The sequence below is a fragment of the Taudactylus pleione genome, unplaced genomic scaffold (genome assembly GCF_031769625.1).
Source record: "Taudactylus pleione unplaced genomic scaffold, aTauple2 ptg001032l, whole genome shotgun sequence".
Taxonomy (NCBI): domain Eukaryota; kingdom Metazoa; phylum Chordata; class Amphibia; order Anura; family Myobatrachidae; genus Taudactylus; species Taudactylus pleione.
In genome coordinates this window covers 13,296,515-13,313,926 of record NW_028285433.1, presented here as the reverse complement: position 1 = coordinate 13,313,926, position 17,412 = coordinate 13,296,515, and the positions used below count along the sequence as shown (strand labels likewise).

General features: G+C 44.5%; 1 protein-coding gene across 1 annotated transcript in view; it reads right to left on the bottom strand.

The window, feature by feature from the left end:
• The window catches only part of LOC148454104 (protein kinase C delta type-like), a 59,235-nt gene that overhangs the window by 21,709 nt on the left and 20,114 nt on the right, over positions 1-17,412 (bottom strand). Inside the window, exons 3-7 of the mRNA XM_088461248.1 lie at positions 15,723-15,893; positions 12,954-13,045; positions 9,702-9,764; positions 7,807-7,945; positions 205-348 (exon numbers count right to left, since the gene is read on the bottom strand). Of these exons, the coding sequence (XP_088317374.1) occupies positions 205-348; positions 7,807-7,945; positions 9,702-9,764; positions 12,954-13,045; positions 15,723-15,893 (609 nt within the window). The remainder of the gene's footprint in view (positions 1-204; positions 349-7,806; positions 7,946-9,701; positions 9,765-12,953; positions 13,046-15,722; positions 15,894-17,412) is intronic.

Here is a 17,412-nt window from a genome sequence, read left to right as displayed (position 1 = left end):
TCAAACTACACCATCATGCCATATTTGGTGAAGCTAGGTACAAAACTCTGACTGTGCATAAAGGAAAAACAGACTCGCACACTTTTTTGCTTATTATATAGATGTGTATTTCCCTTTTACTGTGTACAACATCATATAAAGTTATCTGTAGCCATTAAAATCACATACTTTACAGTTATAATGTATAAATGTAATTTTATTTACCTGTTCAATGATGTCTTTGACCGCAGTGCCTGATGCAGAAAGCCTTTTGGGATTGTATGTAAGACTTCCAGTAATCATTTGAGTTAAAATAACTCCAAATGAAAACCAGTCAGCACTGGCATTATACTCCTCACCAGAACGCACCTACCAGAAGAGAGATATTCATTATCAGGCTGTTACCAATCATTTTTAAATTTTATCTTTTTTTAATTGACCAAGTACATCGCTCTGTATAATATGTGTTTATGTGGAGACAGAACACACAAAAGTAGAATCATAAAACAATGCAGTGATGTGCGGTGAGGTCAATGGCTGGGGAAGCACACATGTATAAAAACTCAGTTTTTATATTAAAACTCTGGAGCATGACAGGGAGTGTGATAGGGGAGGGAGTATGACAGGGGAGGCGCTGCCTCCCCTGCCTACCCCGACCGCACGCCTTTGATACAATGTAATGTGCCAATTCAGGACACTGATGTGTGGCTTTGTGCTGCCTTGTAATCATATTGGCATGTACTGTGTTTCCTGGGGAAGACTACATGTATATTACCTTAGTGATACTATAATTATTAAGAACTTTATTTCATTATTATTTGTAAAGCGTGGACATTTCCCTGACCTGGAATCAGGGCCGGCCCAATCATTACGCAGGGCATCGAAACAAATGTTACTACTCGTGTCCAGTAAGGAAGAGAAGCTGTTTGTATTCCTGCAGGTTACAGCTGCTATTTATATGGTATGTATTTTATCATTGATTAATCCAACATCATTTGTAACTTTACTCATACCCCATGTGAGACTGTATATGTTTGAATGGGTTAATACACCTATCTCAGGAACAGCTTGTGTCAAGCTTGCTTTGCCCCGTGTCTTACAGTGTTGGAGCCCTGAGATCTTTACTACAGACCTTTAATAGATTTAATAGTGTTGATCTAAGCCGTACTAGCCTTAAATCAACTGGTGACAGATTAATATTCATCTAAAACTCATTATGGTCATTCATCAGGTTTCTCCGTATACAGGGCAATGGTATGCTGCTCTGCTTTATCCCCATTTGTCTTATCTGACAAAATTACAATAAATCATGCCCTTTTCTTCACAGTCACTGACACCCCTGTTGTAATTATTTGGTCTCTGCTGATAGATGTGCAGCGTAAGTCTAATACTGGGAACAGTGGGCCTCATTCAGAGCCGTACGCTCTGAGCAGAGCGCACACTCTGAATGAGGGCCGCCCTCCATAATTATGGAGCGTCCTCCTGGACGCTCGTATTGCTGTGGGTCACCACCCACAGCCTATACGAGCGTGCAGTTTGATGGCCGCGATGGTCTTGACCATCGCGACCATCGCCACTGCGAGCCGGAGCCTGCGGTTGAGTTTTTCAACCGCAAGGCCCGGAGTGATTTTTGCTCTATCAGAGCCAAAATCACTCCCACTGACATCACTAGTGATGTCAGTGGGCCGGCTTCTGACGGTAGGCGTTCCCTTGGGAACGCCCCCGTCAGGGAGGCACGCCCCCGGCACGCCCACCAAAGGGGGCGTGCTGTCAATCAACATCGACAGCACGCCCCCTTTGATCAGACACAACGAGCGAAGGAAAGTCCTTCACTTGTCGCGTCTGGCGCATGCACACGACGGAGCTCCCGCCGTCATGCGCATGCGCAGTGCTCAACATCGACCCACTTGCGAGCGGACAGCCGCTTGCGAGTGGGTCTGAATCAGGCCCAGTATTACTAGACTGCCCACTGCACTGTATAGGGTTTCTCCGTGGGACACATGTACAGCCGCACCATCACTGAGTAGTATTGTTCGCTAATAAATACACTCACATAGGTAATATATACTATGTAGTAGGACCAAACACATGCGTTTCCTTTCATTCACGGATGTCATTTCCAAGTTGCGTCGCACAACAGCTAGATTAATATACACAATATGCCTAGAGAAAGCTATCAAAGCGAAATGCGCATTGGCGACTGCCATGTGCTGTCCTGTGAAACATATTGTGTATATTAATCTAGCTGTTGTGTGACGCAACTTGGAAATGACATCCGTTTATATATTGATGAAATTTGTCCTGACATAAATATTTATGTGTTTGATATAGCCAAACTCCGTGTGTTAGCAGACGGCGTCTGAGTCACGCTGATCCCGGCACTGCACTAAGGAGAATTGAATGAAAGGAAACGCATGTGTTTGGTCCTACTAGATAGTATATTACCTATGTGAGTGTATTTATTAGCGAACAATACTACTCAGTGATGGTGCGGCTGTACATGTGTCCCACGGAGAAACCCTATACAGTGCAGTGGGCAGTCTAGTAATACTGGCCCTCATTCAGAGCCGTACGCTCTGAGCAGAGCGCACACTCTGAATGAGGGCCGTCCTCCATAACTATGGAGCGTCCTCCTGGACGCTCGTATAGCTGTGGGTCACCACCCACAGCCTATACGAGCGTGCAGTTTGATGGCCGCGATGGTCTTGACCATTGCGACCATCGAAACTGCGAGCCGGAGCCTGCGGTTGAGGTTTTCAACCGCAAGGCCCGAAGTGATTTTGGCTCTATCAGACTAGTGATGTCAGTGGGCCGGCTTCTGATGGTAGGCGTTCCTTTAGGAACGCCCCCATCAGGGAGGCACGCCCCCGGCACGCCCACCAAAGGGGGCGTGCTGTCAATCAACATCGACGGCACGCCCCCTTTGATCAGACACAACGAGCGAAGGAATGTCCTTCGCTCGGCGCGTCTGGCGCATGCGCACGACGGAGCTCCCTCCGTCGTGCGCATGCTCAGTGCAGAACATCGACCCACTTGCGAGCGGACAGCCGCTCGCGAGTGGGTCTGTATCAGTGACTGTGAAGAAAAGGGCATGATTTATTGTAATTTTGTCAGATAAGACAAACGGGGATAGAGCAGAGCGGCATACCATTGCCCTGTATACAGAGAAACCTGATGAATGACCATAATGAGTTTTAGGTGAATATTAATCTGTCACCAGTTGATTTAAGGCTAGTACGGCTTAGATCAACACTATTAAATCTATTAAAGGTCTGTAGTAAAAATCTCACGGCTCCAACACTGTAAGACACGGGGCAAAGCAAGCTTGACACAAGCTGTTCCTGAGATAGGTGTATTAACCCATTCAAACATTTACAGTCTCACATGGGGTATGAGTAAAGTTACAAATGATGTTGGATTAATCAATGATAAAATACATACCATATAAATAGCAGCTGTAACCTGCAGGAATACAAACAGCTTCTCTTCCTTACTGGACACGAGTAGTAACATTTGTTTCGATGCTAATGTAACTATTGTTACAACATATTGTATGCAACATTGTAATCCTTTCAACACATGTCAAAAAGATACTTCCCTGATGTTTGAGCTGTATGAATAGCAGATAGATAACCTGAAATAATTATACTATCTATAGGACCATATTGCACACAGCTATACATCTTATAGTTACAAATAAGGACAGCACACGACCTTGTTTTTAATCATTTATTGATTATGTCTATATAATCTTTCACATATAATTTTCTATCTTTCACGTTATATATATTTCTTTTTTATGGTTTTAATATTTTGCTTATGAAGCCCTATTTATGGGCATAATTATGTTAATTACTTAATTAAATATATTAGCCATATACTGGCATTAAAATAATATACCAATACCTATTGCTCGTTATAATACTATATAAAATAAAAATAAAAAGATATTAAAATAATTATAATACTGACATTTTTTTTTAAAGATGTTTAATAAAATGATTATAATTCAATTGTCAAAGAGGGTTTGAATGCACTCAATTTGTAGTTGATTCTTATTTTTCTTCCAATATCTATATATGTCCATTTTTGAATCAATGGGTAGCACCTGATAATTTGGAGCAAGCACATGTTGGCATAATTCTGAATGGCATGACTAGCTTAAAATACCACCCCTCATAGATTTATTAATACTTTACCTGGTGCGGGTTCTCTTTGCAAATCTGTTACTACTAGAAGCTCCACATCAAGGTGAGAGGGGGTGAGACTACAGGGGAACATATTGCTTATGTCCTCCCCTCTCTGTGTGTGACCCTGCCTGGATGTGTGTGTGTGTATGTCTCTATGTAACCCTGTATGTCTCTATATGTAAACCTTTGTGTATGTAGGTCTCTATATATAAACCTGTGTGTGTGTATGTCTCTATATGTAAATGTGTGTGTGTGAGAGAGAGAGACAATGGGTGACTGCTGTGTGTTTGACAATGTCTGGCTGCTGTGTATGAGACAATGTCTGGCTGCTGTGTGTGTGACAATGTCTGGCTGCTGTGTGTTCGACAATGTCTGGCTGCTGTGTGTTCGACAATGTCTGGCTGGTGTGTGTGTGTGTGAGAGACAATGGCTGCTGTGTGTGACAATGGCTGCTGTGTGTGACAATGTCTGGCTGCTGTGTGTGTGACAATGTCTGGCTGCTGTGTATGTGACAATGTCTGGCTGCTGTGTGTGTGACAATGTCTGGCTGCTGTGTGTTCGACAATGTCTGGCTGCTGTGTGTGTGTGTGAGAGACAATGGCTGCTGTGTATGTGACAATGTCTGGCTGCTGTGTGTGTGACAATGTCTGGCTGGTGTCAGGGCCAGATTAACAATGGGGCGGATGGAGCTACAGCTCCAGGCCTCCACATAAATATAGGCCCATTGTCATGACAACATGATGTTGACTGGCCAAATGCTCTCCACACGGTCAGCCATAAATCATACGTAGTAAAATTGTATTTCTATTTACCTCACAAAATGAAGGATTTTTTTCCTTTTACATATGTAGGTAGACATTGGAGCAGAGAGTATAGGGGGTACACGCCCACATGGCACTGGGCACACCCGCACAGCACTAGTCACGCCTCCTCTGCTTCTCATAATAGGCCCTTTGGTTATTTTCAGCTCCAGGCCCATGTGGCCATCAATCCGGCCCTGGCTGGTGTGTGTGTGTATGTGTGTGAGAGACAATGGCTGCTGTGTGTGACAATGGCTGCTGTGTGTGTGACAATGGCTGGCTGCTGTGTGTGTGACAATGGCTGGCTGCTGTGTGTGTGACAATGTCTGGCTGCTGTGTGTTCAACAATGTCTGGTTGCTGTGTGTGTGACAATGTCTGGGTGCTGTGTGACAATGGCCGCTGTGTATGTGACAATATCTGGCTGCTGTGTGTGTGTGTGTGCATGTGGGACAATGGGTGACTGCTGTGGGTATACAAGACAACGTCTGACTGGTGTGTGTGACAATGGGTGACCTCTATACATCTGCATAGTAGCCATATCTATCATCAGTAAAAACTAAATGAAAAGGCGGGTAGCTACTTTGAGCAGGCGGTGAATAAATACAGAACGCATGCACACCGCATCTAATCACTGGAGTGCTGGGCATGCATCAAGTGTGACAAAAATGGGGTGTGGCTTGTGGGTATGGCTTTTCCCATGAGACCACAGCCCCTAAATTATTTTGGGCACGTGCAACAATATGCTTAGGGGTGCCCAAAAATATATTCGCTTACCAAAAAATTTGGGCTAGGGCCAGCCCTGCCTGGAATATTAGGGAATATAATAATAGTTACTGTCTTGGTCTCCTACCTTGCTCCACATTTCTTAATATTTATTAGTGACATCTTAAGACCTAACATAATAAATCACTTCATGATGAGTGCCATGCTAAAAAGCTAAATAAATAACAAATATGTAACCAGCACCAGTGCTATAGCCAGTGCTTGGTGCTGCTAAAGCAGGGTGACTGGGTATGGAGACTAGCTCTCTCCAGTGCTGGGCAGGCTTACCTACCCTCCCGATTTGGTCTAGAGCCTCCTGAATATTGGGTGCCGCTCCGGCCCCCCCGGAAAGCCAGGCAGGCCTCCTGGCTGCCGCCTGCCCCCCGTCCACTAATAGAAATCCCCGCAGCAGCGGGGGCAATGATGCGATTCACATTGAATCATGTCATCGTGGCCCCGCCCCCTGCTTCACAATGCCTTTAATGTTGGCATTGTGAAGAGGGGACGGGGCCACGATGATGCGATCGTGCAGCTCCACCCCAATCCGGCATCAGTGTCTGGCCACGCCCCCCGCAGTGTGTCGGCAAGTATGGTGCTGGGTCACCAGTGGTCTTAAAAAATATAAAACAACGGTACATTTATAAGAAGGTATTAACATGTCTGAACCTGAAGTGTCACTAAGAATTCCTGATAACGAGTAATATTTGTCTAATGTGAAGGCTTTGTCTGGGGGAGAAGCAGGGAGAGGAGACGCAGCTGCCCAAAATGCTAAAAATCGCGGGTCTGTGGGGAGGGGGCGGAGCTAAAATTACACAATCCTGTCATTTTATCCCAGTCATCTTCCTACAGACCCAGGGCTGCCTAAGGGCTCCGGCTCCTGAGGGGCGCCACTGAGGTGACTGAGGTCGCTAGCACAAACATGAAAGAAGTCTCTAAAAGAGACACCCTTTTGTTACTTAGTACTGACAGCAGAAGCAGATTATATAGACAGCTGCTGCACCCGTACTGTCCCCCTTTTCTTCTATTCATGTATAACATGCCTGGCTGGTTCAGCATTGCAGGCAGGTAGCAGTGTCTGTCCTCTTCCCCTCTTCCCCTCTTTGAAAGTACATAGGTGACCTGGGGTATTTATAACCATTTGTGGTAGATTCAGCCCAAACTACAGTCAGACACTTTCTGGGGCAGCTCACACATGGGGGTATTTTAACTAAAGAAAGAGTTTTTTGAAATGGAGATGTTGCCCATACAAACCAATTAAATTCTAGCTAGTATCTTCTAGAGGGTGCTAGTTAAATGTTAAATAGAATCTGATTGGTTGCTATGGGCAACATCTCCATTTCTAAAAACTATCACTTTAGTAAATATACCCCATGATGTTGAATAGTATTATTACAAAAGTTGTATTGAACATTGTATTGATCATAACTTCATGTTCAATCTAATATTCAGTATGAACTATGGTGCTGATGCGGTGTTGAATGTGACACTCACATAAGCCAGTCCTCTTCTGTGCTTCTGCACAGTTATCACCCAGAAACACTCATTCTTGTATGGAGAGAAATGGCCGACATCCATCAGATACAAAATCACCCATAAATACGCAAAGATGTATTTGTGTACTACAGTGCATGCCCAGTTTGCTCAATTTGGCTAGATGCAGCCACTTATGGGGTTACATGTAACTTATGCTGGGTACACACTGACATGACGGGTCATTGAACAAACCAATCTGCCATCAGAGCTGCCGATTGGTAACCTATACACACTTACCAATCGGCGGCTCAACATATCTGGGCTGTCATCACAATTGGGTGGGCATTTAATTTTGCCCATCCATGTGAAATGTCAGTGTTGGCGGTCCTTGCAGTAAGCGAATGGGTAGTCGGCTGCAGGTTTGACCTGATATGTCTGTGAATTACATTGTCCACAGACATATCTGGTGTACAACCTGCCGATGCACTCGCGATATATTGTTCATTGATTGAACACAACGATATATCGAAAAGTGTGTGCCCAGCATTAGAATCAGGCCCAACGTGTGTAGTAACCAGTAGGAAACCCATGTGCACCTCACCTCAGGAGCGATGTAGCCACGTGTCCCAACACAGCCAGTGGCTCTCCGGTCTCCGTGCATGTTCTCAATAGCGAGACCGAAGTCGGCGATCTTGATGTTGCCCGTTTCAGCCACTAAGATGTTCTCTGGCTTGAGGTCTCTGTGAAGAAAATAAAATCTTTGTATGCACTATGCTTTTATATAAACATGATTTACTTTTATATATAGAATTATATTATACTTTATATGTGTATTTTCTAAATATCTGTAATTTTGAATTTATAGTTAGAAGCAAGGACTAGAGTGTCAGCTCCTATTGTATTCAGTGTTAGGTTAGTGTCCTTGTGATCCCACTATTTCATGTACATTGGTATGTGTTCAGCAGCATTCAATGTTATTTAATAAGTAGAGCCCTACTTAGACCATTAACATTGCAAAACTAATTTGTGTGGCTACTGCATGAATAATTACTGATATTAACAGTTTAATATAAGCAGCCCAAAGAGTACCAAACTATGCTCAGCAGTGATGGGGTTACAGAGCCTTTGTGCCCTGCACAGGATTCCATTGCTGCAAGCAGAGGTGGCAAAAGCTGTTTTTGGCACAAATTTAGTAGCATGCCTCTGCCATGCCGTAAGCAAGCCTAATTTACTATTCCCATCATTATTGTTCCTACTCCTATACATTAACTCAGTAGTGTCCCCACACATTATACCAGAAGTGTTCCCAGTACATTATCCCTACACAGTGACCCCACATAATATACCAATAGAGCCTGTCCTGTTACTAGTGTACAGGGTTTATTTTCCCATCCTCTTGGCCACATATTCTCATTATCATATCTATAGGCTCTAATCCCATCTGTATAACACATACATGTTTTATAACATTAATAAAATGCTTAAGTATGCATTCTAATGGTGTTGGTATTATGTGAAAAAATGTGATTATAACAGTGGCCAGCCTTCTGACCTTGCAAATCTTCTGCCCTTGGCCACCTTGCTGGCCAGTGTATACTGTTCTAACTCACAGATGTATTCACTGCATCTCGGAGCTGCTATCAGCCTCTGTTTTTTTGGCTCAGAGCATTTTCTTATCTAATACCTTATAGAGACTTGGTACCAGTTTGGTCTTTAGTGGAGGAAAAGAAATATAGCACTATTAGCTCATTGTATTTAATGTTTAGGTTTCTATCCTGTATTGGTATGCCCAAGTCTTGTGGCATAGAGAAAGCACTATCAGTCAGTATAACAGATGCTGGTAGCTCCTCCAGGACCAGGTGGGAGGTTTCTCAGCCCACTTTTCCCACAGTTGGCAGAGAACTGAGCTGCTAGTAGCACAGAAAAATGATATGAAACTAATAAAACACTGCAGAAGGGAGGGAGTGTGTAAGATATAAGTGGGAATATGTGCCAATGATAAAAGTATAACACATAGACAGGGCCATAGAGAGCGGTGGTGGGCCCTGTTACTATAGGGGCCTAAATGTGCAGGAGCAGCCATGTCCCCTACAACAAAACATGAAAAAATATTAATTGTGGTGCCTCAAAGTGGTGCTGTGTGCCACACAGGGGGGTGCAGTGCGCCCCTCTGCCAGGGGCAGATCAAGGGGAGGGGCATGGTCAGTTTGATTGCTCCTCCCCTACCTCCACATTAGGTGCTGGCAGAGGAGACTACAGCTCAGCGGCAGCGCTGATATGTAAGAGGGGGCTGGGAGGGTGGTGGACCTGGATCCCCACTGGGCTCCTCCAACAGCCTGGGCCTTAGCAATTAGTACCCACTGCCCCCTTCCCACGGGGCACCCCTGCACATAGAAAGTTGGGAACAGGCATGATAAGTATATTACATTCTGTATATTAGACTCTGTACTAATATCACTCTATTATACTATTGCTAAATTGTAACTATATAATTACCGATGGACTATGCCCTTAGCATGGAGGAATTGCAAACCGCATACAATTTCTGCACTGTAGAACCTGGTGGATAGAAAATAAGTTAATGTTACATTGTTGGGACATTTAAATAATGGATGAATAATTTCCAGCCAACAGTCCCCACAATTTGTGCAAATGTCCCCATTTTTTGTTTCATATTTACCAACTGCCTAATATGATGTTTCTGTCTCTTGGCCTGTTTCAGACCCGGGCGCAAGTGCTGAGCGCTCGCAACCGGGTCGATGGTGGCCCAGAGCGCATGCGCACGACGGAGACGGCTCCGTTGTGCGCATGCGCGAGACCCGGATAGGGACAGGCAATCCGTTGCTCCGGGTCTTGCACCAAAGGGGGCGTGCTGTCCATGTTGAGTGACAGCACGCCCCCGTTGGTGGGCGGGCTGGGGGGGTGGCTTCCCAGATGGAGGCGTTCCCATGACAACGCCTACCATTTGGGGGCGGCCCCACTGACAGCACAAGTGATGTCAGTGGGAGAGCTTTCGGCTCTGTTTGAGACGAAAGCTCTCTGGGGCTTGCGGCCATGAGACCCTACCACAAGGGTCTTGTCGCAAGCCCGATGGTTGTGATGGTCTTGACCATCGCGACCATCATCCTGGCCGCTCGCATTAGCTGTGGGTGGTAACCCACAGCAATGCGAACGGCCAGGAGGCCGCTCCATAAAAAAAAAAAAGATGCCCTGATTCAGAGCGAGCGCTCTGTCAGAGCGTCCGTCTCTGAATCAGGGCCTCTGTGCGTTGTTACAAATTACTATATATTGAATACAGCTTATAACGGCGGGTACACACAGGAGCAATGTCGGCACGATATGACGTTTTCGTGCGAATCGGATTGTCATATCGGCCGCATCGCTCAGTGCGTATGGCCAATATGTTCGCTCTTGTGGCCGCTTGCGACACTGTCCGGTTGGTGTGCTGCATGTCCAACCAGACGATATCGCAAGCGGCCCCGTTGCAGCTAATGAAGGACAGAACTAGGTATTGCTCCGTCCTTCATTACCTCGTTCTGATGTGTACCCATGATCCGATACGTCGGCCTGTCAGACCGACATAGCAGCTGGGTACACATTGCTCAGTGTGTACCCGGAGTTTATTTAAAAGGAGTATTATTTATTTATGTTTATTATTTATTAACAGTTTCTTATATGGCGCAGCGTATTCCGTTACAAATTGAGACAACATTAATAGAAAAAAGACTGGGTTGTAAGAGACAGACATAAAGGTAAGAGGACCCTGCTCGCAAGCTTACAATCTATACTGATGCCTGCAAGATGATGCTCACAAAGTCATTTTCTTATACCAGTCACCTTTATTTATCAGAATGGAAAGCAACGTATGGAATCAATTTCTTTTACCAATCTCTATCACTAATCTAATGGTGTTCATCTCTCAATTAGATAGGTGAGCTTGTATGTGCACAGGAAAACAGCACCTTCATAGAAATTCATCTTCACCGTAGCTCTATCCTAAGTTTCTGGTGTTAAACCCAATATTTCTTCTCCTTAACTCAAATCCAGACATCAATCTGCCCAATCTGAAACTATAACCCTAATAATTACAAATAATAACCATATAGATTAGGCTAGTATTAAGCTGCTCAAACCACATAGCCAATCAAGACTAGTCATAAAAAAGAAAGGTGTCTCTGACAGAGGCTAGACCCCAGGCCATTTGTGCTATCTTCTCTGTAGACTGAAAAAAAAAATGGAGAAAAAATGATCAGGCCCCCGCAAGTTAAGAGTACCGGCCTAGGGACAATGGGCTCCACAACATTAGGGGCCAGGAAAATACTATAACATTATGGAAACTTGTAGAACGATAAGCAACAGAACTATAAGCAACAGTGCTCTACAGATGTTGCCCCCGTAACAAATAAAATAAAAAGTATTACCCTGCACTAAATGAAATAGTTGTGCCCCCATAATATAAAAAGACCAGTGCCCTGTAATGAATAAAAAGTAGCACCACTATAGTATATAAAATAAAGAGAGCCCCTATAATAATTAATGAGTAGCACCCCCATAAAAAATAAGTAGAGCAATGCAATAAATAAAATAGAGTAATGCCCCTATTATAAGAAAAAATAAAGAGTAGTGCCACCGTAATTAACAAAATAAAGAGTAGTGCCCCTATAATTAATAAAGAGTATTACCCCGTAATTAATAAAGAGTAGTACACTGTGAGAAATAAAGTAAAAAGTAGAGTCTCTATGGGAAATAAAAGAAATAGTACCTATAATACCAGTTTTTCAGGTTCTCCCTTAGAGGACAGGGCCCAATCCTGTGTAGGCTGGGCTCTTACAGAATATAAGGACCTAATGCGATTTAAGAGTTTGAAAACCACCACAAATCTGGATGCAAATTGTTTCATAACATAGATTAGTAAATGGGTTGGATCTAAAAATCACATTTGATGTGTGGCGGTTTCCCAACCACATACAAAACTGCCCCTTAGTAAAAGTCCACCTTCATGTCACTGACCATTATATGTATAGAATACCCAGCTGTGACCGGCGATGTGTTTGCCCACTTTGATGAAAGCAGCTGCACAATTCTGTTACAACTAATGTTTGTCACTGCTAATAGTATTCATATCCCAATCCTAAGCTACAGTATAAGACTTATACTCAGTGGCAGATTTTACCTAGGGGCTGCGAGGCTGCGCCCCCCCAGTAAAATCAGCAACTTCAATGAGCCAGTGCACTCCGTGACTGTACTGGCTACACTGTGACTGGAGGTGGCTTCCTATTAGAGGTGCCGCCTGCCAGTCACGGTAAAGACAGGCAGCCCCTGGGGAAGGTGTCTCCTCCCCCTGGGACTGCCAGTCCGGGCTGCGATCAGCAGAGAGCGGCTTGCAGTGGAAGCCGATGCTCTGCCTTTTGGGCAGCCCTACAGGGCTTATTGAGGCTGCAACCAATGCAGCCCCGAGAAGCTGGTGATATGCGCATGCGCAACGCCACCACCGCTTATGCGCATGCGCAGGTCCTGATTCAATGAGCAGGCGCCGGGAACCAGGCCAGCAGCAGCGGCAGCCCCCTCAGATAAGAGGGGAGGAGCTGCTGCTGCATTTAGTCCATGCTATTACATACTGTGTTATCTATTTCTATACATCAGGAGAACCCTTTCCACTGAATAGAATGGGTAATTATAATATATCACCTATCATAAAGTCCTTCCTCTAACCAGTGTCTCTAACAAGATATTCTCCCATATCCTCACCTTGCACTGGGGATGGTAAGGCGGCCTTTCCTCTGCAGGAGACGATGGAAATCTCCGCCACATGCATACTCCATGCCGAGTAGTAAATGCTCCTGTGTATGGTAGAAGCAATAGTATCAGTATACATGTCAGAGAGGCCAGCAGGACATAGGGAATGTCATCTTTACACCATAAATAAGTAAAGATAAATTATATACATTATTAATTTATAAAAACTGTCCTTCGGTTATTTTCTCTTCATGGGAATATAATGGATGGTCATGGGGAAGACAAAGGGGCCTATTCATCACCACTAAAATAACGTTTTTAATGACATTTTCCTTAAATACCGTTATTTTAGAATTCATGAAGTATCTTAACACAGGAGATATCACTGATATCTCCTGGTTAAGTTCCCCTGTGTTAATTTCCACACTCCCCGTACAATAGTATGGGGATATGGAAATTATGGTATTCATCAAATTTGATGGAGGTACTGTCCGCCACTGTGAGGTGGGAAATAGCAGGTAACACTTACCTGAGTCAGCGTGGGCAGGTCCCCCGGCATCTTCATCCGGCACTTTGGTCCCTCTTCTGGCTCCGGTGGCTGTTCAGACATGTGTTCTCCCAGCAGAACACAATAAAATTTAGAAAAAAACAAAAGGTTTTTTTTTTTTTTTTCTAAACTGTACAGTGTTCTCCTGGGAGAACACACGTCTGAACAGCCACCGGAGTCGGAGGCAGCTGCAGCGGGCAGGTAAGTGTGGGACAGGGAGAAGGTATGCGGAGGGTGAGGGGGGTTGAGAGGGACACACAAAATTACCGCAGCTGTAGGTAGTGCCGCGCATGCGCTGGTTTTATGAATGTAACAGCGCATGTGCAGCACAGATTCCAGATGCGGTAAGTAAGTGTAGAGAGGGAAAACTATCTATTTCCCGAAAAGCTGTCATCGCAAAAATGACAGCTTTTCGGAATAGATAGTTATGGGGAGGAGGACTGATGAATTTCTCCGGTAATTAGGTAGAACTCCATGCATGTTCTAAACCTAATTACCTCCAGGGAAATTTAAGTTATGATGAATAGGCCCCTATGAGAGCAAAGAGAGGGCAGGGGACACAAGGGGTAAAAAGAAGTATTACAGTTTATGGAACATGTTCTATAATGTTATTACAGTCCAGTTATTATTACATAACACCAGTAACATTTTTATTTTTATACCAGAATATTATAATAGGTAGTAAATTGTCTTACATGCAAAGATTAACAAAAATAATGAATAATTGCAGAAGAGCTGCACAACTGTATTATCACTAGAAGCTGTTATCTATAGCGCTGATCCTCAATCCACGGAGCACATGACACAAGTAATATATAGGGGAATGTATTACTGTATAGGTGGGGGGATGGGGAAGAAATACTGTACTACAGGTGAGATGGTAAATATATTACAGAGATTAGAGGGGAATGTTTTACAGCAGTGATGGTGCTATAATCATATATCAGTAGCTATATGATAAAAGGAATTATGGCCAGCTAGTTCTTAACAGTATTTCCAGGTTAGGATATCCCATCCTCATGACCTCCTGTATACTCCCATGTACTAGTCCAGTAAATGCCGCCCCTCAGATTACCCCACTATTAAATGACCATCGGCTAAGATCTGTGCTATATTTAAATCAAGTAAACAGCCCAGTTCTAGCAGTGGAGGAATAGACGGGGCAGGAGATATTGCTGTAATGATATACTGGTAGGTTAATTGGCTCCCCACAAAATTGACCATAGTGTGTATGTTTGTGAGCATGTGGTAGGGAATATAGACTGTAAGCTCCACTGGGGCAGGGACAGATGTGAATGGTAAGATATTCTCTATAAAGCACTGCGGAATATGTGTGCGCTATATAAATAACTGGTAATAAATAAATAAAAATGAATGTAATACAGAAGGCAGCATCCAATGGGAGAGAGGTTACTGACATACACTCAGGTACAGCATTTAATTCTGTTTTCCTGTCTATCTTCCATAATCCCTTTATCACCAAGTGGCCTATTCATCGTTACTTAATTATTATAAAAGCAAATGAAAATTAAAATTTTCACCTGTAATTGTAAAAATTTATTTATCAGGCCATTCATCAAGATATCACAGATATCTCCTACTTACCTTCCACTGGTGGAATGGCCCGCAGTCTCCATACACTAGTATGGGGACAGAATTCATCAAGCTTCGAAAATACTATATTTTTGGAGCTTGAGTGCGGGAGCATTCGCCATCTTGTGTATCGCAGCCTGCTCCTTCCCTATGGAAAGGAGGTCTGGGTGCGAAGAGGAATCCTTTTGAATCCCTCCGCCCCTGTCCACTCCTTCCGTCAGATGTCGGGGATCCTGTACGCATGCGTGACCTATAGGTTACACATGCGCACTAGCAGCACTGCTCCAAATGGAGTAGTGAAAAGATTCACGACTCTGATAGGAGCAGTGATGCCGCTCGCCGTAAAGCTGATTTTCAGGTCAACTGTCACCGCACCGGAGCAATGCTGAATCGGCAAGTTAGAATGTTAATTATCGGGGGGCCCCAATAATGAACATAATGAATAAACCCCCAAGTGATGTAGATACCGTATACAAGCAGTTTTGAAAATGTATTATATATATATATATATGGTGCCAACATATTCCGTTGTGCTTTACATCTAGATGAGATTTAATTGTTAAAAAGAAAAGTCACAACAGAATATTAGCAGATATGGTACGTATGGATATTAAGCAATAAAGAGGCAATCACAGCAGTACCTTGGTCTGCAGAGCAAAGTAGGCATGTGTGAGGAAGGCGCTCCCATGTGCAACTTCTAACACCCTCCGTTCCACAAACGCGAGTTCTTTGCCCTCGGCAAGCAGATCCCTCTTCTTGATGACCTTGACAGCCAACAACTGGCTGCTACGTGAGTCTGCTGCCAACAGGACCTAGAGGAAATATCACAGTGTCAGCCTCATAAACAACACAGGAACATGAAGGCAAATGTGTTGTTGTCCAACAAGCAGTGGCGTAACTAGGGTATATGGAGCCCAGGGCAAATTTTAAAATGGAACCGCCCCCACCCCCCAAATGTGGCGCGAAGAAAAAAGAGGCGTGGCCACGTAAAAATGGGTCATGTCAACACGACACTCAGCCCTCTCTCATCACTCTGAACATTCCTTTCCATTCCATATGCACCTTAATGCAGTACCCCCAGTAGTGATCTCCCTTATGCAGTGCCCCATGTAGTGGTCCGCCCTATGCAGTGCCCCCAGTAGTGGTCCCCCTTATGCAGGCCCCCAGTAGTGCCCCTTATACAGTGCCCCCAGTAGTGGTCTCCCTTATGCATGCAAGTAGTGATCCCCCTTATGCAGTGCCCCCAGTATTGGTCCCCCTTATGCAGGCCCTCAGTAGTGATCACCCCTATCCAGTGCCCCTTATACAGTACCCCCAGTAGTGTTCCCCCTATCCAGTGCCCCTTATACAGTGCCCCCTGTAGTGATCCTCCCTATTCAATGCCCCCAATAGTCCCCCCCATGCAGTGCCCCCAGGAGTAGCCCCCTCCCCAGTAGTGCCCCCAGTAGTGGGTCCTCCCCCCGATTCAGTGCCCCAGTAGTAGCCCTCTCCCCAGTAGTGATGCCCTCCCACCCAGATGCTCCTGCTCCTACCGCCGTCCACACCACTGTGGTCACCCGGGCTGGCGCGCTCTGCATTATGGGAGAGAACTAGAACCACTAAATGGCGCACATCCACTACACGATTAAAATGAGTGGTTGAACAATAATGATATCGTTATCGGTCAATTGTTCATTAATCGTTGTCAAACGATTCATTAAATGTGTAAAACGACCAGCGATGCGCGCTCCCGCTGATCATTTTAGACATCTATCGGGCAAACATGCTGAACAACCTGACGATAAGCAAAAAGGAGAGGGGGGGGAGGAGCAGGTGCACACTATAATCACTAAGAATACAAATTATCAAAATATCTATAATAGACTGCAATAATTAACATGGTTTTAAATGTAAGGTTTCTCAGTACATGTTTGGCCAAAGATGTTTGCCCACCTACCACGTCACGGTGAACCTTATACAGGTGGGTCCCTAACATCTCTAATACTGACACACTAATTAATTTATCTAGGTCTTACCTATCATAGAGCCCATTAGATGTGTGTACTGCAATGCAATGACCCATACCAGTTAAAATCACCTGGGGCAGGCAGGAAGAGTGCTAGCCCAAAGAAGGGGTCTCACCTTCAGAATGTACCTTAAATACACACATGTGACTACACTGACCGACTGCTCGTTCAGTGTGGGCACAGCACATACTGTCAAACAACTGCACGATTACAATGTCGCAATACTGCAGTCGTTTTGAGGCCTGCTAGTGGATGTGTGCCTTAAGTTGAATAATGCTGGTTACGGCGCCATAAGCTTGGTGTTTAGTCGTGGTAACCGGAATTC